Here is a 22,808-nt window from a genome sequence, read left to right as displayed (position 1 = left end):
AATTTGGTGGCTTGATTTTTTTCTACTTTTTGGGGTTTTGTTTAGTTTGGTGTGTAGTATGTCTACCTAAGTCTAAGCCATAGAAATATTAGTCTGTAAAGGTTATCTACATGCTCAATGTTATATAGGGAATGAAAGAAGGCACCACTTGAAAGGTCTAGTTCCTAGGACGACATGCACCCTAAATGTAGGCATGTGTAGTTGTGTTGGAGCTCTTAAAGGCTATAGAATGAGTACAGGAGTGAGAATTAGAGCACATAAGATCAAATGTCATCTCTGTCTATTGGCTGAATGATTTTGGGAAATAAATTCATTTGATAAATTTTCACATTTTTTGTGAATTTTATGAAGAAACTTTTGGTAAAGATTAAGTGAAGTAATAACTTTATTACAAAATTCATCCATGTAAGTCTGCACATAATATTTTCTCAATAAAGAAACACATAATGGGAATAACTTTGCAGTATTGGGAAACTAATTAATTGGTTTCTCAAAAGATAAGCCAAGAATGAAACAATCAAATGAGACAAAATTAATAACATATATATCATCTTAATTTTATTATACAGAAAGGGAAATATATGGATAGCATTAAATAGTGGAAAAAAGAATATAACATCTTAACTAGAAATCATCTTAATACATTAAGTACTCTAGTTAACACTTCATAGTTCCAAAGTTTATAAATGATTATCTCAAAAAGGGTTAAGTGAGCCCCCACCCTATCCAATTTGAAAAACTCTTTTTTAGGAAGAGAAGATTCTACAAAAGAAAGGATTCATTGAATAAATAAAAAATCAAGCCAGGTAGAGATGGATTATAACTATAATCTTAGCTCCTCAGGATGTTGAGATGTAAGGATTGTGAATTGTAGCTTGCTTGGGCATGAAAGTCCATTAGACTCTTATTTCCAATTAAACACAAAAAAGCCCCAGTGCTGGCAGAAAAAAAAAAAAAAAGGAGTCTTTGATATGGTCTATGTCATTACTCTTGTCAGTTTTCTGCCACTGTCAGCCCTCTTTAGCAGTGAGACCACATCACTTATTGTGAAGTCTACCAACATCCTCATTTTGCAACTTTTCTTTCTTCCTACCTTACTACATTTTAGTGGACTTTATAAGAACAATGGATTTAGAAGACCAAGATTTTAGGTTCTAGCACAGCCCTGTCACTAAATTCCTTTAAAAAATTATCTCACATGACTCATTTATGTATAACCTATCTCAGTTTCTCTAGTCTATAAGAGCTATCTCATCAGGTTATTGCAAGGATTGAACAATAAGTTTAGAAGTTGTTGAGAACTTGCAAAACATTGTATAAATGTAATTGTTTATCACTTACACAAGCAATTATGATTTTAAACACCTTAATAGCATGGATCATCCTTTAGGACTTTAAATATCCAGGAATTAAAAGTTGATGATGTTTTTATTCTGGTTTGTTCACACTGTCATCTAGTAAATATTATCCATGCTGAGATGTTATGGGGTTGCAACTATCAGAAAGAGCCTTTAAACTTGCAAAAACTCCAAAAAGTTTCAGTAAGTGCTCCTGATGCTGATATAGAAATGGAATACTGTGTTCAAGATATGTAGAAGAATAAAAATTAATTAAAATTCTTGGTATTATAGGTAATAAGCAAAAAACAAAAAGACCTCACTGAAGTAGAGTGGGGGTTCGCTACAATGAAACGGGGTCCCCCCCAAGGGAGGGGATTCCTGTTCCCCCAAGAGTCCACCACACAGTCTCCAGCTACAAGGTGACAAAAAGACAGTTTTACTGGGGAAGTAAAAAGTGAACAAAAAGTGAACCAACCGGCCTTGGTCGCAGCCCGGACTGGGGAGCCGAAACTGCCGACCATGAGTGCAGGATCAGGGCCCAGACTTGGCAGCTGGAACCGCGTGCCTGTGTGGCCTTCCAGCCTGGTTATAAGGCAAACATCACAGACAAACTTGTCACATGCAGGTGACCAATGAAGATACAACACTTACAGAGCATGCTAGGCCGCACACAGGTGGCCAATAGAGTTACAGTCTGTCTCATAATATCTATTTGAACTAACCTATCATTCTAAGCCTACTCATAGCAGGTTCCCTTGAAGCTCCCAGGCCTCAGGTAGTCAATCTACATAACTTAACATAGTAAAGGAGAGCTTCCCTGAATAGGGTGGGGGAGGGCTTAGTGGAGATGGAGTTGGCTTCTGCTCTTATCTGAGCTGGAGTCAACCTGAAGTCCCTCCACAGTTAATGATGGCACTGGGCAAATCTGGCCTCCCTATCACACTCACCAGTTGTTTTGCTTTCAAGGTAACATGTATATTTAGATTCAAACAATCTATTTCTAAAGATTGATAAAGACTCATTACTAACTTGCAAATGATAATGTTCACTCTGACACATATTACAGCTATTGCAAAAACTGCCATCTGTAGACCATAGCTTCTTAATGCACATGCTGCTTTCTTACGGCTTGAGTGGAGGGACTGCAGTCTCAATACATCCGCTTTGTGTAATGACAATGAAATCTGAAGGCTGTGATGCTGTCTGCAGGGTCTTTTCCAGATACAGCAATCGTGTTGGAATTGCATGTTGGTATTTGATAATTTTGAAAGCTTTGAGAATAGCTTCTTGAACTATTTCACAAGCCTATCCTCAAAAGCAAAGGGACTATGAAAAAAGACACTACCCAGAAGTGGAGAGCTCCAAATCCTCCCTCTAGCACTCTTTACACAATCTTATATTCTTCTTTTCTTCCTTTGAGGCATTAGATAATAGGATGAATTATATGAGAGTTTAAATATTCATTTTTAGCTTTTGAATGATAAGTTTAAACAAGGCATATTATTTCTTTGCTGATACACATGAATTTAACATAATATCTGCCCACACAAATTTTGCCTACACCCATTTCTACCTTTGAATAAGGTAGTATACATTTTATGCATACTATACATTTTATGCATAAGATACATATTATGAATGTATTTGTTTATTCATCCTTTCTCTACACTAGAGGGTCTAATATAATATCTTCTAATTTTTTATCTGCTTTCCTGATACCTGGGGCCAGTTGATTTTATTCTCTTTGGGATACTTTTTACTTTTATTTTTAAAATATGCTCCCAAGAAACAAAATCTTTGAGAACAACATGTGTCTTTATTACTGTTGTACTTAGCTTTGGGGCTGGCCCAGAAAAGTCATTCCAGAAATATGTGCTTAATAAGTAAATAAATTAATATTTAGTACTTTTCATTTATGTCCATTTCTTTTAGTACTTAATAATACCTTGTGCAAGTTATCAAACATTTTCTGCATGATTGGAGGAAATTGGGAGAAAACTTCTACCTGAAATAGATATACCTGCATACACATTTGAAATCTATGATAACTTGCTATGTTGTACATATATATTTTTGGATTCTCCATGTGTCCTCTTGAATTATCCACGGTAAATATCACAAAACATGTACAAACCATCCCAAATACAGACTTTCACAAGTTCATAATTGCATTGTGAACTACACACAACATACAATAGCACAAGCTGGCAATTTGTTGATTTCTTAAAACAATATCTTGATTAGAGTATGAATGGTATAGAGTGTTGAATGGTGACACAAATATAAGCCCATCCGAATCCCAAGACACTGTGCCTGTTAAACTATTTTGATAAATACCTATCTGGAGGCCTCCTAGTTAATATTTTGTTTATGTAAAAGTAATGAAAAGAAAAAGTCAGATTCAATGGCCTGAAAGATTATATATTATATAATATGTAATATAATATATATAATAATATTTATTGTTTTATTTACTCTTAGTTTATTTATATTTTACTTATTTTATTCTATATATTATTTAATATATATCATGGAATGTAAATAAAAATATATCTTAGGAGAGATAACTAGAAAATAAAAGTTAGAGATGGACAAAGGAAAGATAAAAAATTTCCAGGGAACATTGCTGTCAGTAAATTTTTTTTCTAAACTGTTATGATAAATATAAAACACCAAGTTTTAGGGTAAAAAGATTCAACAAAGAGAAAACATTTAATGTAAAACACAAAACCTTTACATTTCATTTATTTTATGTCAATCATATTAGAAAATATTGAGGAGTGGGATGAGTGGAAGAAAAAAAACATATTAAAGGCCTTGCTTTCCATCAGGAAGCACAACATCATAACATAGCAATTTCTCTGTGTAGGAATTCATCTCTGTCTTCTAATGCATATTCTTTCCTGGCAGGTAAATCACCACGGCTAAATACTAATGGTAGGCAGAGCTATGCCAAAAGCTAATACTCCCATCACCTTTACACCAAGAAGAGAGAATCTGCTTAATAATGGTTTAAGAAAATGTAAAAATGCTCTGGGTAATGGTGGCTTAAGCCTGTGATCCTAGTTACTTGGGAGACTGAGATTGTTGGGATTACAATTTGAAGCCAGCCTGGGCAGAAAAATGTTCAAGCAAGTTCTAAATGAAAAGCTGGACATTTAGAGGCATACTTGCTATGTTAGCTACCAGTAAGCCTAACATAAGTTAGTGTCACACAATCATCTACTCAGAGAGAAAATGAGACCCTAACTCAAAACCAATGAACAAAAAGCAATGTCTGGAATCTTGGTCCTGCAGTGAAAATACCTGTAGGTATAAGTAGGAGGATTAGAGTTCACACTTCACACCTCAGTACCTATTGCCAAAAAATAAAAAAAATAAAATAGGAAAGAAAAAACAGAAAAATAAACACAATATAGATCAAGAATGGGATATGTGCTCTTCAAGTCATGAGGTAAAGCAAAGAAAATATAATTTATAATCAAAAGACATGGAAAAGGAAATAGGAAGTGTGAAGGAGGTCTGAATTGTGTTTAAAGGAAAGTGACAGAAGGAAAGCCTAGGCGAAGTGTACATGAGCCAAGTACACAAGAACCCACATGGAATGAGAAAGACTGTCAAACCCACAAGCCAGATGGATTGTGTATGTGTGTGTATGTGGGTGTTTGTTTGTGCAAACAAAGTGGTAAAAGCTGTTCCTGCAGGTAAAATTTTTGAACTATAATCTGAGAAGAGGATCAACAAGAGACAAAAACTGATAGCAAAATCCAGTCAGCAAAATCCTCACTAACTTCATTAAAGATTGTCCCCAATCCCATACCTGCGCAGCTGCCATAGCAGCAACATCAAGAACAGCAGTAGCAGCAGTAGCATCTGTTCTAGCCTCTCTTTCCTAAGCTGTATGCTGTGCCTCAGCTCCTCTACCAGCATCCTAATAAACTTTTCTTTCTTCTCTTTTCTTGGTGAATTATTTTACCAATTCTAGTTTCAAATATCCATGACAGAAAATAAGTTCTAGAAGACCAGTAATGTAGAAGACGTATAAAAATCAGAATTTAATAAATCCCACTGATATTTATGAGAATAAATCTTATTAAAGACTGATATTGAAAGAAAAGGTTTTTCACAATTTTTGAGCATAAATAAAGATTTACCAGGTGACCCTAGCAGCTAAAAACATGATGCTAAGATTCAGAAGCTCACACGTTTGTAATCCTAGCTACTTAAAAGACAGATTTAGAGGGATTGCAGTTCAAGGCCAACACAGGTAAAAAGTTAATGAGACCCTTTATCTCAACAGAAAAAGCTTAGTGGCACACACCTGTCATCCCACTTATAGCTGACAGTTTAAATGGGAGAATCACAGTGCAGGTAGAAAGGCCTGGGCAAAAAGCAGACTTTCTTGGCTAGGAATGTGGCTCAGTGGTAGAATGCTAGCCTAGCATGAATGAAGCCCTCAGTTCCATTCCTCAGTACCACAGAAAAAGTTGGAAGTGGCGCAGTGTTCAAGTGGTAGAGTGCTAGCCTTGAGCAAAAAAGGAAACTCAGGGACAATGCCCAGAGCCTGAGTTCAAGACCCAGGACAGGCAAACAAAACAGACCTTCTCTAAAAACAATCAAAAGTAAAAGGAATGGGGTCATGATTCAAGTTGTAAAGCACTTGCATAGCAAGTGCAAGGTCCCCCATTCAAATCCTTGTAACACACACACACACACACACACACACACACACAGAAGAAGCAGGGATGATGGAAGGGTTTGAGCCATAACTTTAGTATTCATCAAATCATCTTCTACTTATTCACAGTGTTTACATATAATGAAAGAAAATAATTAACATTTAGCAAATAAATGAATTATATGTAAGACATATATACTGTAAGACATATATACAAACATAGAAGAGAGTGAAAGGGAAACAGGAAAAGCTGTAGGAGTGTGAGGTTGTAATATGACCTATAATAACAAAGGCCCAACTAATATGGTGACCTTGGCATATGGAAGGAACTGGAGAAGGTAGAAAGAACACCAACCACAAAGGCCTGAAGTTGGGCAGGCTGAGTGCTCAGGAACAAAGGGGAGGTCACTGGGATAGAAAGAACATTAGATCTAGCAGCTCCAAATAGAAGGCAATTGTGTTTTGACTTGTACTGAGAGTAATTTAGAGTAGTTTTTAAGCAGAGGAGGAAATCTAGCTTTTAAGTAAATGACAGTTACTGCTTTGTTGAGATTAGAATGAAGAGTTGGGGGGGGGGATTTATAGAGAAAAGAAAGAAAATAAGAAAGAAAAGGGAAACAATAGTAAAGAAAAGAGAACCAGGGAGATGGATTTGGAATTTATTTGATAGACCAGGTAAAAGCTAAGAATGGTTTTAGTAATAATAGTGTTGGTGGGTGTATAGTGAAAAATGGTCCACTTTTATACATATATTCAGAAGATTTATTTTTGTTACTTTCATGCATTTGTATTGTTATTATAAAGGTGATGCTCAGAAAGGTTAAGTCAGATAAAGAGAACATTTTCTTTTTGAACAATGTCACCTCTTCCCTCACTCCTCTCAGCTCTTCCCCCCCCTTCAAGTTGTGCCGTTCATTTTCAATATGGTGTCTAGTGAGTGACACTGCTGCATTTGTTTACCCTTTGTCCCATTATTTCTGTGCCCCCTCTTACCTTCCCCCAAACAGATAAACGAACAACCAAGACAAAAAGAAAAGAAAACTAAAAGCAATAAAGACAAAAACCTCTTATTTCCATTTTTTGGAGTTCATTTGGATAAATATTTTTTTTAATTAAGTGTTGTTTTTTGTTTGTTTATCTGTTTTGGCCAGTCCTGGGGCTTGGACTCAGGGCCTGAGCACTGTCCCTAGCTTCTTTTTGCTCAAGGCTAGCACTCTGCCACTTGAGCCACAGCGCCACTTCTGGCCATTTTCTGTATATGTGGTGCTGGGGAATTGAACCCAGGGACTCATGTATATGAGGCAAGCACTCTTGCCACTAGGCCATATCCCCACCTGAATTAAGTGTTTTTAATAAAAAAAGCCAACCAGTTGTCTAGTTACAGTTCTCCCTCCCCCCCTCAAAAAAAAAACCACGTGAACTTGATAGTAACTGAGTCTCCAGCAACATATTCAAAGTTGAAAAGATTAAAAATTAACAGGAAAGAGTCCTCAGGTCCAATTAAGAGCCCTGCTTCATACATACCAGTTGTCCCGGCTAGTCAACCTAAAAACCCCACTAGGAACATTAACTTCAAGTAACCTTTTTCCAGTTTCCAATTTGTGAATAGAGTCATATTTTGTTAATTCTATCAGAAACCTTGTTGCAACTTATTTACAAAGCCAACTTCTAAAAGCTTAACCAAAGTTAACTAGTCAATAAACTAGGCAGAAATTGCTCTAAGAAAGAGAGAAATCCTAAAATGCCACTTTCCACAGAGAACCCAATTGTTTGTTTTATTTTGAGTAAAGAAAAGAGAAGCTTTTGCTCGGACTAGAAGAAACCAGTTGTAAGTTTGGGATGTGTATTCAAATTACATATGCAATGAGGACAATATTACGCTAATGCAATTGATGTACTGTTGCATTTGTCTACTGTTTGTCTATTATTAACAATTATAAACAGAGCAGTGCAACTAGTATTTGGAACAATTCTTACAGTGTTACAGTGTCAGGCACATTTCACTTCTCTTCTTCACACCACTGGTTCTCTTTGCGTACCTGGGTTTCCTCCTCTTCAGTAAAGTCTTTCTTGATGTTGAAAGTTTTGTGAATCTTCTCAGGAGTTTTCCCCTTAATCATATTGGCAACAGTCTTTTTTTTGAGGTGCAAACCATCACAAATAGGCCTTTTATTTGTCACTATTAAAACTCTGAATTTTAAGCAGATTCTTGGACTGGTGGTTCATATCCATCAGCTCACTCGACTTTAGCACCAGTCTTGTCTCCAGTAGCTTTTCCAGAACTACCACCTTCACCATGAAGCTCCATCAGTTTTCCCAATTCAAATTTGGGCTTCTTCAGCATTTTTACTTTTCTAACGAAGACATCATGCAGTGGATAAATAGACTGGCAGGCCTTTTCTATGTCTTTGCCAATGTTGTCTGGAATCAATTTATTAACGACTTCTTTCAAGTCATTTGTCTGCACCTCTCTGGTCATGAGCTCCATCATCTTCTTCCGGATCTGGCGCACCTGCTGATGCTGGGCATAGGAGGTCTTGCGGATTTGATTGTTGCGTTTTTTAGTAAAACCAACACAGAACAGACGAAGCAAATAACCATCTGTAGTCTTGACATCAACATGAGCTTCAATCATGGTCTGCCACTTTTTGACCATGGAGCACATTTTGTCTCGGGTGAGATCCATGCCATGGAAGTTGGTCAGACAGTTCTTGCCCTGAACATCCTCAGTAATGAGCTTGAACTTTCTGAATGCGACTTCATTATTCTGCAGATCGGCAAGGCTCATTTCAAACACCCGACCCTTGAGGCCATCAGATGCGATTTTGGTTCCTTGAGTCCTTGTGACTAGTGTTTTCCCAATATTCCTTATATTGAACATGGCCGGTGCTTTCACATCATACCAATCTTTCTTAGAAAATGGATCAACCACTTTCTTCTTGGCTCCCTTTTTACCGCCTTTGATAAGGCGCTTGTTCTTGCCGACTGCCATGGTGCTGGTTAGAGAGCCGAAAGGGCGGGAGCGCAACTTGCGCAAGAACTTAGGCGTCTTGGCAACAGTCTTGCATGTGACATCAAGCAAACCATTGATATCTAAGTAGTTTGCAGCCAGAATAAGTTCGAAAAGTGTTCTTTGGTCAACAATAGGCAACCAAAAACATTATCAAATAAATATCTTGGGAGAGTTTCATACAGCAGTAACAATGTCTCATGCTATGTTTCCAGGCAAGAGGTGATCTAGGTAAGGTAATTGCTCTCAATGTATACTTTTTACTCTGCTCCCTATTGCATCTACTCGTTAGCCCCTTTTGGGTATATTTGAACTGAAATATTTTTTAATTGAGGATTTTTTTTTCAAGTAGATGTCTACAAAAGCCAAGGAGGTTTACCCCACACTCATTATCTTCTCTTTAAGATAAGAAGGTTTCAATTCAGGATCACCACACTTTAGATACATCCCAAATGGTTGATAATGATGATAATTAGCATTTAAATAGAACCTTCTCAGTTCAGGGGCCTTAGAGTGCTTGTTATCTAATGGAATGGTCATACCATTATCCTCTATTGAAAAATCTTCAAAGATAAAAAAATTATGGTATGTAGAGATCATAGAAGGTTTGAAGCTGATAGAGTTACTCATGCTATGCATTCTGATAGCAACTTCAATTTTATGGTATGCAATTGAAACGCGGAAGACCTTTAGTACTTTTCCAGTCCTGAAACTTAGCATGCAATGTGCAATTTAAGGTAAGACTACAAAAAGACCAAAAAAGAAAAAGAAAAAAAAAATGCTTCTACAATAACCCATCATTTGTCAAGGAGAGAAACCTTTTCTTTTCTACAATCTCTTAATCGCCACAGGACATGACTGAACACTGAAAGAAATCAGTCTATTTGAAACTCTTGGAGAGATCATTCAAAGCCAGTCTCAGCCTGTGATCACTCCTAAGACACTACTGATTTTGAAAGCACTGTAAGAGCATAGTTAGGCCTTCAAAGAATAAATCTCAATTCAAGATCCCCATTGCCTTCTGACAGTTATCTCATCATCTTGGCTATTATACTTTCTTACATGGAAAGCCAGGCTTTTTTAAGTTTTCATTGTCTTCTTAGATGCCAGGTTTACTTCTGGTCTTTCATGGCTTAATTTTGCATCTGTTAAGCTACCAGAAAAATATTAGACAAGGTTTGAAACTAGGTTGATTAAAAAAAAAAAGTAGTGTGATTTGAGGCAAATAGTGAACTGCAGATTAACCACTATCTTTTATTAAAATTTAAATGTACTTTTGTTTCTTAAAATGCATACATTTATTTTTCATCATTTTTTTTTGAAATTTATATATTGAGGAGCCAACAGTAGTATAAAGATCACTGGGTAATAAATCAGACTCAGCCAAATGAGTTCTCATCTTAGGTAACCATTATCTAACTGTGTGATTTGGAAAAAAAATACTGTAAGTACCTTGGAAAAAAATCCCAAAATCCATAGTTTTAAAATAAGAAATTGAGGGGCTTGGAATATGGCCTGTGGTAGAGTGCTTGTCTCGTACACATGAAGCCCTGGGTTCAATTCCTCAAAACCATATATATAGAAAAAGCCAGAAGTGGCACTGTAGCTCAAGTGGTGCAGTGCTAGCCTTAAGCAAAAAGAAACCAGGGACAATGCTCAGGCCCTGAGTTCAAGCCACAAGACTAGCAAAAAATAAAAATACAAATAAATCGAAAGTCAACAGCAATCTTAACGTTATGTTTTGAACTTCCATGAATGAAAGTGCTTAATTTAGTATAAACTGCCTTTATTGTAGTGATTACATATGATATTGTAAATTTTATGGGACTTAATTCATCATGTAAACTCCCATTTACAATGCTAAAATGAGAATTATTTTGAAAAAAATATTGCTTTCTCATTTATACTTTCAGTTACTCCTGTCTGACTACCCTTTTGCCTTAAATTATTTAGAAGAGGTCAGGGTTAAAGTATTTCCTTAATCCTTGTTCCTTAGAATTTATTGGAATTTATAACATATGTCATTGGCTTTCACAAGGAAGTCACTAAACTACTAAGTACAAATAAAAAAAATAAATGGCAAAATTTGTAAAATCTCAAATACCTTATACTCAAAGTTGAGACATGCAGCAATACAATTAGTAAAAAAAAATAAAGCAAAATAGTTCACATGTTACAGAATGAATAGTCCTGAGTTTTATGTCTGAAACCTCAAGCAAAACCAAAGCAAAAATAAGCTATTCTCCACATTTAGAACTAATGAAATTAGAATAGTAATATGCATCAGAGCAAAGAGCAACACACTAAGATGATGCAGGTGCTCCACTGCCATTGCAGTGAGGGGCATTGGCTGAAAAGTATGATCTGTGCTTAAATACTGCTTCATAACATACTAGCAATGTGACTTTAAGTAATCACCCTATGTTCTGCCGGCCTCAATTTCTTACAACATAAATCAGTACCAAATGTGTCTTTCTTATTTTATAGGCCTATTGAGAAGATTAAATGAGTAACGGGTAGAAAAGTATTTGCATATTGCAAATTGCTATGCCAAAAATATTATATGGTGGAATAACTAGCTCAGATACTAAGAATATCTTGTGTTTTTCTGGCTATATAAAGTCATTAGATGAATGTTATCTTTCTTTTTAAGATTTCCAGAGAGATATGCTTGATAAATTTAAATAGTTATTCTACAAAAAACACAATACCACAACATGTACTTTATAGACCTAAGTTTTCAAACCATCAAGTTAAATGTCAAACTATAATTTTAATCTAAAGGACCTCAAAACTACAACATGTTGCATGTGAATTTAAAGCAGGGACTTTTAAAATTGTTTAAGGTACAATAATGAAGGATTTCACATGGTAGGCCTATGACTTGTTACTAACTTTACAAGTTATAACTTGTGATAAGTTGTGACTTTCAATAGGAAACTGAGAATTACGGAGTCTGTCTTTTCGGAACTTGATTTGTGGGAGGATAAAATGTGGCCTATGGACTTAGGTTGCCTAGAGAGAATGAGTGAATAGAAAGATCAGAATGCATACAAGGAAAAATCAGAAAACAGAATTGTGGGAAGAAAATTAAAATTTATTATGTATCTGTTACATGTATGGCAGTGTGGAAGGTAATTAGAAACATGTCCTTATTTTTATTATCCATATAAGTACGATGAAGTCACTATTTTTTTTTTAAGAAGAAAAAGAAAGAGGAATTAAAATACAAGGACCTTATCTAATTCATGAACTCACCACTGGCACAGGTAAGTGAATTTCAATGATTCCCCACAGTAAGGTTGAGGGCTAGGAGGGCTCCATGCAAACACCCCCTCCCCACCCCTGTTTAAGTCTCTTCCCAGTTACCTAGGTCATTGACACACTTGGAGGCAGTTACCTCCCCCTTCTCTGAGGTCTCATCCTAATCCACCTGGCCACACCTCCCCACTGCTGCACTAGATAAGGCATCGCCCAGGGTTGACTCCTTCTCTTGCCTGCCCCATGGGCCTTGGACTCAGTAGCAGGCCAGCTGTTCAGCAAAATAAAGTTGTCTCTTCTGTCTGAATACTGTGCAGTGTTCTCTACCATTGGCTGTCTACTTTAATAACTCTTACACCCACATTTCCATCTAAAGCCAATGCTTTACAAAAAGGTTCTCTCTCCATTTCTCTACATCAATACTGTTATCAGCCTGGGAGTCAAGGCTCTACCACAACTGAATAACTTTGTGGTAGGAAGCAAGACAAGTTTTATGAAGTAGGAGGCTCTGGTAGTTAGTCATATATATGGGTTGCTGTTTAGAGGGAAATATTATGGGGTTCGAGGGAGAGGATTCCCCATCCATCTAAGAGTCCACCACTCAGAGACACTCTCAAGAAAAAGATGAAAAAAGATGTATTTATTGGGGAAGTAAAAAGCCAACTGACAGCCAGGGCTGCAGCCCAGACCCGGGGGGCTGGGATCTCCTGCGGGCCATGCTTAGGTCAAGTTATAAAGGCAAATACCACATGGTCAAGCCTGCCACACACATGTGGCCGATGAGGTTACAACACTTACAGAGCATGCCAAGTCACATGCAGGCGGCGAATGGGGTTACAACCTGCCACATAGTATGTGTTTGAACCAACCTATCATTCTAGTTAGAACTGGTGCTTAAATTTGGCAGGTCCCCACATGATGCAGGTGGATATACCTATGGGGGTGGGGTAAAGCTGCTCCTTGATGGGAGGTCACAGGTTTAACCTTGAACGTTCCACAACTCAGGTGGTCAAGCAGTTTACAAAATCTTATCACTGTGAAGAGAAGATAACTTCCCCCATTCCAAGCAGAAAGGGCACACTCCCAACCCTGAGGCTCAGGGGTAGTGAAGATGGAATCAGCTTCTGCTCTCTTTAACTATTCTGAGATGGAGTCAATCTGACACCCCTCAGCAGGAAATACCTTTCTTTTCAGGTGGCTGAGGAGGTTGGATTTCCAGGAGTCTGAAATTTTCTTGTCTTTTTTGTTTTTTTAAATCAGTACTGGGTGTGAAAAAAGGACCTCAAGTCTGCTAGGCTTTCTTACTTGGCTGTCTGCCACTTGAACCGAACCTCCAGTCTCGCTTCCTTAGTGGTTATTTTGGAGATAGAGTCTCTAAGATTTTTCATCCCAAACTGGCCTCTGTCTCCTTTGTAGCTCTTGTAGGGAGTACAGGTGATTCCACCTTGATGAGGGAAACATGGTAGGAAATGGGGGGCTCCAAAATTCTGCTTCTGTAAATGTCTTGCTTAACTTGCTTGTTGCTTGCTCTATCCCCTGAGTCAACCTCCTACATCTGTACTGTAAGGTCCTCTCCCTGAGGGCTACATGCAGATGTCCCCACCCCATTGAGTCTCCACCCAGTTACCTGGGTAACTTGCAGACCTGGAGGCAGTTACCTCCCCTTTCCCTGAGGTCACATCCTAATCCACCTGGCCACACCCCTTGCCCCTGCCCTAGGGCTGGGTGGGAATCTCTCTCTCTCTCTCTCTCTCTCTCTCTCTCTCTCTCTCCCTTCTCTCCAGCCCTGGATCATCTTGGCCACAGGCCAGCAGTTCGGTAATAAACTTTCTCTCCTGCCTGAATACCATGTGGTGTTCTCCTTTACCGGCTACCTACTTTAAAACCTAACATATGGTGCCATTGTTGTGCCAAGTTGCAAGACCACCCCCAAGAAGACCACCGAGATTTAGACACTCCGAAATCCAAAAGCAAGGCAAGGCTTTATTTAACGAGCTGCCAACTCGGGCCTCGTCCTACCCACCGACACAGCGGAGGTTAGGAGAAAGCCCTGAGCTGTGATTACACAGGGCTTATAAAGGCAAAGAACAAGGTTACAACAATCAGCTGTGCAAGCAAGATTAGAACACAGGTACAAATCTGATTGGCTCAGGGTTTGATTCTAAAATGGGGTTCACGTGGTGGGGCCTGACTCCAAAGTCTGGCACCTCACCATGACTCAGATAGGGCTTAAGAGTCAGGACAGGTGGAATTCCCCTCTATTTTTCTCCTTTTTCTGGGAATATCCCCAGTCCTGACAGCCCTTTTTCCACAAACTGAACTGCTGTGAGACGCCACGTGGCACTTTTCACTAATACCAATGCTGGCCTCCACATCCACCTCCACCTCCACACCACTTGTCTACCCTGGTGAGTGAAACTGCTGCTGCTCCAGTTCTCTGCCGCTCCATCCGCCGCTTCTGCTTCTTCTTCCCGGTAAACTCTCATCCACTCACCAGGCGCCTCCCTCCCGTGCTTTTTGGGTTTTGCATCACAGTCACACCCTAGCTGGGAAACTGCTAGCATGCCTCTTGACAGTGCAATGAGGCCTGCTCGAAATACTCAGATACAGTTTTTGCCACTGCAATGGTAAATGATCAGAAGTCACTTATATTCAGGCTCTTTTCCTCTCTTTCTCTTCCTTTTTCTCCCTCTCTCATCTGCCTGCTTACTTGCTTACTTTATAAAAACCCCAAGTCATACCATCCTGATAACATGCCTTGCTCACAAAACTGCCTCTTTTCACAGACCTCCAATACTGAGGCTTGACCACCAATGTGCTTTGTCAGCAAAGATATCTAAAAGTTCTTTTCTCTAGCATTGACCACGTGGTGGATACTGGGTTTAACAGGCACCAGCTCAGGCGCCATTATGCCATGCCACGTGTTCTCTATTAGTGTGTTTGTGTCCTCCTGCCACCCCCCTTAACATGGCATCCCACTGGAGTTTATCAAAATATGGTTTCTCCATTTTATAATCTGAAAATTGTTGTTTGCTAGCAAAATTGTTTTTCTAACCGACCACGTGGTTTTAAAATATTGGGCAAAAAAAAAGTCATTTACTATTGGAATTCCAAAAGAGTCTACTGCTGAAATTCATTTTTGCATGCTGTAAAACCTATGTGCACAGTGTGTATGTCTGTGTAAATGTCATTTGTTAGTATGTCCATCTAGCTATATATCTGTGCTAAAACTCATCACATCTACTGAGTTTTGTCATTGCAGAATTCTGGCAAATATTTGGTTAGTTCTTGACAAGGTACAGGTAAGCTCTAGTTCCCTTGGTTTCCTTGTTGTTTTAATTGGAAATCAAAAAGGGCTTTTGTGGCAAAGACGCCTTGGATTGCAGTTTGAAGCCAGCCCGGGCTGAAAATCTCTCTCAAACTCCATCGCCCAACTAACCAGTGAAGAGCCGCCAGGCTGGAAGCATAGCTGAAGAGACTTATCTCTAACCAGCCAAGTGCTGGAAGTGGAGCTGTGGCTCAAGTGGTACAGTACTAGCCTCAAGCAGAAGTGCTCAGGGACAGTGCCCAGGCCCTGAGTTCAAACTCCATGAATGCCAATGAGGGCAAGCCATCCCAGAAACAAGCACCTAGACCCCTGGGACTCAGCCAGTTCAGGGAACAAGGATCATGGAGAGGAATAAGAGAATGATGTCACATCCTAAATGGAGTCACTTTGTCTCGCCCTTTCAAAATTAATCAGCCAGGGATCAAGAGATAGTAGCTTGTCCATCTAATGTCCATACCTGAGTATAAGAACTAGCCAAGTCATCCAATTTTTAATTTTGTACCCTAAACCCTTCCTTTTGCCTTAATATTTTTTTGTCCAGCCCCTGCCTCATGAGACTTCTTCCAGGCTTCATTCAAGGACTGGCATCTACCACCAAGGGACCCTGCTGCTCACCTCCAGCAGGGGCCAGATTTCTGCCTTTTACCCCTAAAGCCAATGCCCCTTGCCAGCAGGAAGCAGCCAGAGAGAGTCTTCCTCCTTTTTCATAACTATTAAAAGGCTGGAATGTAAGGTCCTCCCTGAGGGATACATGCAGATGCCCCCACCCTATTAAGTCTCCACCCAGTTACCTGGGTAACCTGAAGACCTGGAGGCAGTTACCTCCCCTTTCCCTGAGGTCACATCCTAATCCACCTGGCCACACCCCTTGCCCCTGCCCTAGATATGAGGCAGGGCTGGGTGGGGGGTCTCTCTCTCTCTCTCTCTCCCTTCTCTCTGGCCATGGATCATCTCTACCATAGGCCAGCAGTTCGGTAATAAACTTTCTCTCCTGCCTGAATAACGCATGGTGTTCTCCTTTACCGGCTACCTACTTTAAAACCTAACATGTACTACACTTTTACCTTTATAAACCCTAATTTGAGGACTGCTTGGGGTCATGGTGGCAGCTCCCAAGTCTGCACTATGTCCCTGGTCAGCCTGCTTTTCACTGTTGCATTTCAGCTTCCGCTTTATGCTTCCCCAATAAATCCATCTTTTTGCTTGAGACTGTCTCTGAGCAGTGGACTCTTGGAGGGACGGAGACTACTGGAATCCCATAACATAGCTAAGTTTACAGATGAAAGCCATGGCAGCCCTAGAGTCTGGGAATTTCTAAGAGAAGCATATATATTATACAGGGGTTGAAATAGTGTTGCAAGCAGTGGTTAAAGTAGTAGGTCAAATATAGGAGTATGATCTATAAGCATAAATTACCTTACAAAATGATAACCAAGATATATATCTTCAGTGCCTGAGGAAGTTGGTGGCTATTGTGATGCAAACGTTTTATCTCTGCTCTTATTTAGGCATAATAAACAGTGTCTCCTTACTTTAATTTGTAGGTTATGGAGACAAGCACAGGCCAGATAATGTTCTCTGACCAGGACGAAGAAAGTGGTTTTATAACATACCAAGCTATAGAATTCAAAAAATGGAAGGAGAACACAACTTATGATAAACCCTCCTCTCTTGAAGCCTGGCTATCAGATGCCATCTTGTATAATAAAGTTTTCATACTAAGAGCACAACAAGGTTTTTATCTGGCTATCCTTCTGTCATCTTAAGTATTTCAGTCTCAGATACCACAAGGTTTAGGTATCCAAGGAGAATTTCTTCTTTTGTAGAAATCTAAAGAAAAATATGTGAAGAAAAGATCAACAAAGACAAAAAAAGTTTTGCCTTGGTAAGTTGTTCTGAAATATCATTGTTGTAGGGAGCAGAGTTGACTCTATCTTGACTAGGGAAACATGGTAGGAAACTTTGGAAGTAGAGCTGACTCCATCTTTATTATTAGGTCAAACTGACCCCAAAATTCTGCTTCTGTAAATGGCTTGCTTAACTTGTTTGTTGCTTGCTCTACTCCCTGCTTCAAGCCCCTACATCTGTGCTACGTTTTTACCTTTATAAACCCTAATTTGAGGACTACTCAGGGTCACAGTGGCAGCTCCCAAGTCTGTGCTGTGTCCCTCACTAGTCAGTTCACTTCTTGCTACTCCAATAAATCCCTCCTTTTGCTTGAGACTGTCTCTGAGTGGTGGACTCTTGGAGGGACGTGGAATCTCCTTCCTCAGACCCCATAACAATCATAAATTATAACCTAGGTTTCCATTTGTCCTTTGACACAATGAGGAAATAATTTATGACACTCCCTGAGATTGTCAGTGTAGAGGAGACAGACTCACTCCAGTTTGAATTCCAGTCAAACATGCACATTCAGCTAAACATAATATAAAACCTGGAAGTGCACCTCATGCAAAAAAGAAACGCCATAGCCATAAATCTTTAAAAATGGTTTTGTGAACATTTTTGAAAAACCAAGTTCTATTTTAACTATCTGATATTATGTTTCCCTTACACAATTCCGTATGAGAATCACATTTCTGTGTATCTGACATGACAGATATCCCTGAGAAAGCTGAGCAGCACAATGGCTATAATAAAGAATTTACACAATTGCATCTTCCAGGGAGTTCGGAGTTAATAACGTACTTGGCTCTGTCTTAAAAACTACTGGTAGACTTTTAGTACCTATTAATCCATCGTACTTAGTTGAAGTATTTTTCATGTGATATTGATGTTCATTGAGGAGGGGTTAGCAATAATTCGAGCAGAACAATCTTCACTGATTCTCATATTAACTTTGGATCTCATTGAACAGCATGCCTGCAAATATAAGTACTAATCTTGTATGTTCATTAGCTCAAAACGAGCTCAAATTGACAACTGATTTATTATTGGAAGGCTTTGACAGAAATGGATTTTCAAATCCTAGGAAAGATCGTAATTTGATAAATGGAATGACAGAGAGGAAAAGAATGAAAGGAGCCAAGTCTAATGTAAGCTATTGATGGAGATTCGGTGCAGTCTTAGAGCAGAAGCATAGAAATACTATAATGACAGAGTGGTGGATGGGAGAGGCCATTCCTTCAGCCACTCAATTGTGGTTCCTGTTTATTTTACTATATGAAAAGCCTTAGTATGAATTATGGTAGAGTGGCCATTCAAAATGTCTAAACTTTAATCTCTCAAACCAGTGAATATAATAAGTGTGTAGTGCAAAACAAGGCAATACAACAAAATAAACAAAAATCTTTTCAGATATGTTTAAGGACATAAAATGTAAACTAGATTATTCTGGAATATCTAGGAGGACTCAGTTCAATCGTAGGGGCTCTTAAAATTTTTTTCTCTGGGTACCAGTGGCTCACGCCTGTACTCCTAGCTACTCGAGGGGGAGTGTTAAGGATCATGATTGGAAACCAGCCCAGGTGGCAAGAAGGTCTGTGAGACTCTTATCTCCAATAAGTTACTCAGAAAAGGCTGAAAGTGGCACAATAGTAGGAGCACAAAGAGGTTTAGGGACACAGCCCAGGCAGAAAATTCAAGCCCCAGGACCAGAAAAAAAATGATATTGAGATGAAGGTGAAAAACAAAATGTAGCTGACCGAATTCAGCTACAGAGTGCTTTGTTGAGTTGATTCTGAGATGCAGGACTCCACCTGTAAGACCTGGAAAGAATGCTAAAGAATATTAGGTAGCACCCAGCTACTATCTAGCAAGGAAACAGAGATGTATTCGCCTCCTGCTACTATAATGAAATACTTGGAGCAACTAAACAAAAAGAGAAAAGATTATTTCAGCTCAGGTTTGGAGGTCCAATTCAGATGTTTAAAAGTAACAGAGGTGTTGATTATAGAAAATTATGTTTATTATTTCTGTTTCTAGGAACTTTATGTTAACCTTTCCTCCCTTTCTTCTTCCCTTCCTCCCTCCCTCCTTCCCTCCCTCCCTTCCTCCTTCCCCCCTCCCTCCTTTCCTCTTTCCCTTCCTCCTTCCCTTCCTCCTTCCCTTCTTCCTTCCTCCCTCCCTTCCTTCTTTCCTTCCTTTCTTCCTTCCTTCCTTCCCTCCCTTCCTGAACCTCCCCCTCTCCCCCTCCTCTCTCCCACTCTCTTTCTTGCTCTCTTTCTCTCTCCTTGTCTCTCTCCATTCATCTCTCCCTTTCTCTCTCTTTCACTCTCTCTTTCTTTCCCTCTTTCTTCCTTTCTCTGTTCTTCTGGTATGCCAGCTGCTTCTCTAATAAAGAAAGTGTGATAATTCTTCCTTATGTTATGAAAGTATATCAGTGCTTTTGTGAACAGTTTTTCATGATCTTCCTAATTTTTTTAACTACTTTGGTTTAGTTTCTTGTTGCTATTAAATACATTTGTATCATTGCTTATCATCTAAGATTATTTTTATTCACAACTTTCAAATTCTAAAAATATAGAGTATTATATTGTTTACGTATTTACATATTTATTTATTTATTTATTTATTTTTGGGCCAGTCCTGGGGCTTGGACTCAGGGACTGAGCACTGTCCCTGGCTTCTTTTTGCTCAAGGCTAGTACTCTGCCACTTGAGCCACAGCACCACTTCTGGCTGTTTTCTGTATATATGGTGCTGGGGAATTGAACCCAGGGCCTCATGTATACGAGGCAAGCACTCTTGCCACTAGGCCATATCCCCAGCCCCTGGTTACGTATTTAAAATCTTTCAATAACTCCCTATAGTAGTAACCTCATTTGCTTATCTTAAAACACCTTAAACACAATTTATCAGACACAAATCTACTTTTAGATTCACATAAATGACTGGCCAATCATATTGTGGCATTTAAAAATTTTCAAAGCTCTTTGTGAGTCTCCTAACTCCCTAAGTATGAAAGAGGCAATATAAGTCATCGGAGTGGGAGGTAGGCTCTTAAATGATACATATTACTAAACAGGTAACAAATAAAGGAGCTGAAGAATTTTCAATTCCTCTTTCTTATGGTGGTACTGAGAATATGTAGGTAAAATGAAACATGAGAAATAGAACTTTAAAAACAAATACTCATCTTAGTCTTAATTATCCATGGTAATGTACAAGAATTCTTAACATGGATCATAATTTGCATGAAGTGGCATACTTGATACTAAAGACTCATATATATATATATATATATATATATATATATATATATATATATATATATATATATACGAATCCAGTCAGTTATCTAAGACTTTCCCTAAATTCAAATAGTTGGCCTTAACAAAGGTACTAATTGGTTTGCATTTTTCCATGTAGCTACTTTGGTAGCTACTCACAGTTCAGCATACTGATTTCTTTCCTTTCACAATGTAAGACTGGCTTAAAATTTTAAATCAAATGTCTTTATGTTCATCAATATAATGATCTCTATCTAAACTAGTAATGATATACTCAAAGTTTGGCAACAATGCAAAAGACAAGAAAGCATGTTTCTTTGGAGCTAATAAAATTTAGAATAAAATAAAACCCAATTTGCTATGTGGAATTATACTAGAAATTTGTGTTTGACAAGGTAAACAAATATATGCCTTGAGAATTTCATTTTGGGTAATTATAGAAAGCACCTCTTTCTAAGGAAAATTGTACAAAATACTTTTTGAAGACAAATCTATTTGAAGGCACAAATATACTTGAAAACGTCACAGGACTGCTTTCCAGGATTGTGACAGGAAGGCAGATCCTTTGTCTCCTTTTATTTACATACACTTGGGTTGTTCTTTATGGTGTAACAAACTTTGGTTATTAAAAGTGAAGACATAAGACAGTGCCAATGGCTCACACCCATAATTCTAGCTCTCAGGAGGCTGAGATCTGAGGATTGTGTTCAAAGTCAGCCTGCGCAGGTAAATCTCTGAAATGCTTATCTCCAATTAATCACCCAAAAAGCTGGAAATGAATTGGTGACTCAAGTGGTAGAGTGCTAGCCTTGAGCAAAGAAGCTCAAGGACAAAACCCAGGCCATAAGTTCTAGTCCCAGGACATACACACACACACAAAATAAAATAAAATAAAAATAAGTAGGAAGAGACCTTCGACTTACTCCAATTGAACTTTATCATTTAATGTTCAAACATTTGAGTTGTTTGTGAATAATGTTTAGGATGTTAGTAATAAGCATAGCTCTAAAATTGTATTCTTCATCTCAATAAGCTGTCCTCCAGATGTTAATACCATGAGTGATCTAAAGCTTGAATGTAATAGCAGATACTTGCTTGAAGAGCTTACTACTGAAAACTAAGAAAAAGCAGTTTTGAAATAATTACATAACAATTTCATTGTTTGAATTTACATGGTAAAGATGAATCTGATCATATTTGACATCTTATTTCTTTGTTCTTTTCTCTGTTTTAAGCTGTTATTTTCTCTCTTAACCTCCTAATGGGAGAATTATATTTGAGCAATTGCCTCTCCAGAAACATTTATGAAAATGAGAATAGCACTTTGAAAATACTCCCTTTGTAGCTCATTAAATGTTCTTTTCTTACTTGTTCATGTAGGATATTGACTGTTTAGCTTCCCTTTAACTGAACGGTATAAGTTACTAAACAATGGCAAGCCGTTTATATATAACATTCCTTTTATTGTCACAAAATGAAGACAAGTATATGCTTTTCATTGATAGGGCAATTAAAGCAACAAACCATTTGTGAATAATGCTGGGCTGAATTATAGAGTTAAGCATTAAAACTGGTAAATACATTTAAATTTTTTTTTCTACCATGAGTGCATTAAATTGTTTTAGTTCATAATGAAGAACTACACAAAGTACTAGAATCATTATGATCCTGAATATCAAACAAATATGACCTTTGGATGTGTCATGTATATGTATATTATATAAATGTTAGCGATTTATAAAAGGACTTCTATGACTCAAGGTTATACTTACATGGAGGAATAGTTTTTGGAGTCTAGGCTAACTTAATCCCCTGGCAAGCACAGGACAGCTACTCAAAAAATGCCTTTAATATTAGGGTCATTGTCAACTTTGAAGAGGAAAAATTGTGAGTTGACTATAAGACTTTAAAACTTCCCAATATTCTTGTTATCTTTTTTCTCAGTTCTACGAAGGTCAACGCTTCTTATTTTGTAAAAGCACTCAAAAGTTTCTTATGTTTCCTTTTTTCCTTTCTTT

The 22,808-nt window shown here is 38.2% G+C and overlaps 2 protein-coding genes across 2 annotated transcripts in view; both read right to left on the bottom strand.

The window, feature by feature from the left end:
* Tnni3k (TNNI3 interacting kinase) overlaps positions 1 to 22,808 on the bottom strand; it is a 313,990-nt gene that overhangs the window by 111,044 nt on the left and 180,138 nt on the right.
* LOC125355305 (40S ribosomal protein S3a-like) lies at positions 8,173 to 9,032 on the bottom strand. Its single transcript, XM_048351589.1, has one exon. It carries the CDS (start codon positions 9,008 to 9,010, stop codon positions 8,255 to 8,257), a length of 756 nt encoding a protein of 251 aa, XP_048207546.1. The 5' UTR covers positions 9,011 to 9,032; the 3' UTR covers positions 8,173 to 8,254.

The sequence above is a fragment of the Perognathus longimembris genome, chromosome 7 (assembly GCF_023159225.1).
Source record: "Perognathus longimembris pacificus isolate PPM17 chromosome 7, ASM2315922v1, whole genome shotgun sequence".
NCBI lineage: Eukaryota > Metazoa > Chordata > Mammalia > Rodentia > Heteromyidae > Perognathus > Perognathus longimembris.
The sequence above is the reverse complement of the archived record's forward strand: the minus strand, read 5'-3'. Positions and strand labels throughout refer to the sequence as shown.

What these genes read in the sequence shown, in the direction of transcription:
- LOC125355305 (XM_048351589.1), bottom strand. Translation starts at nt 9,010, where the DNA reads ATGGCAGTCGGCAAGAACAAGCGCCTTATCAAAGGCGGTAAAAAGGGA.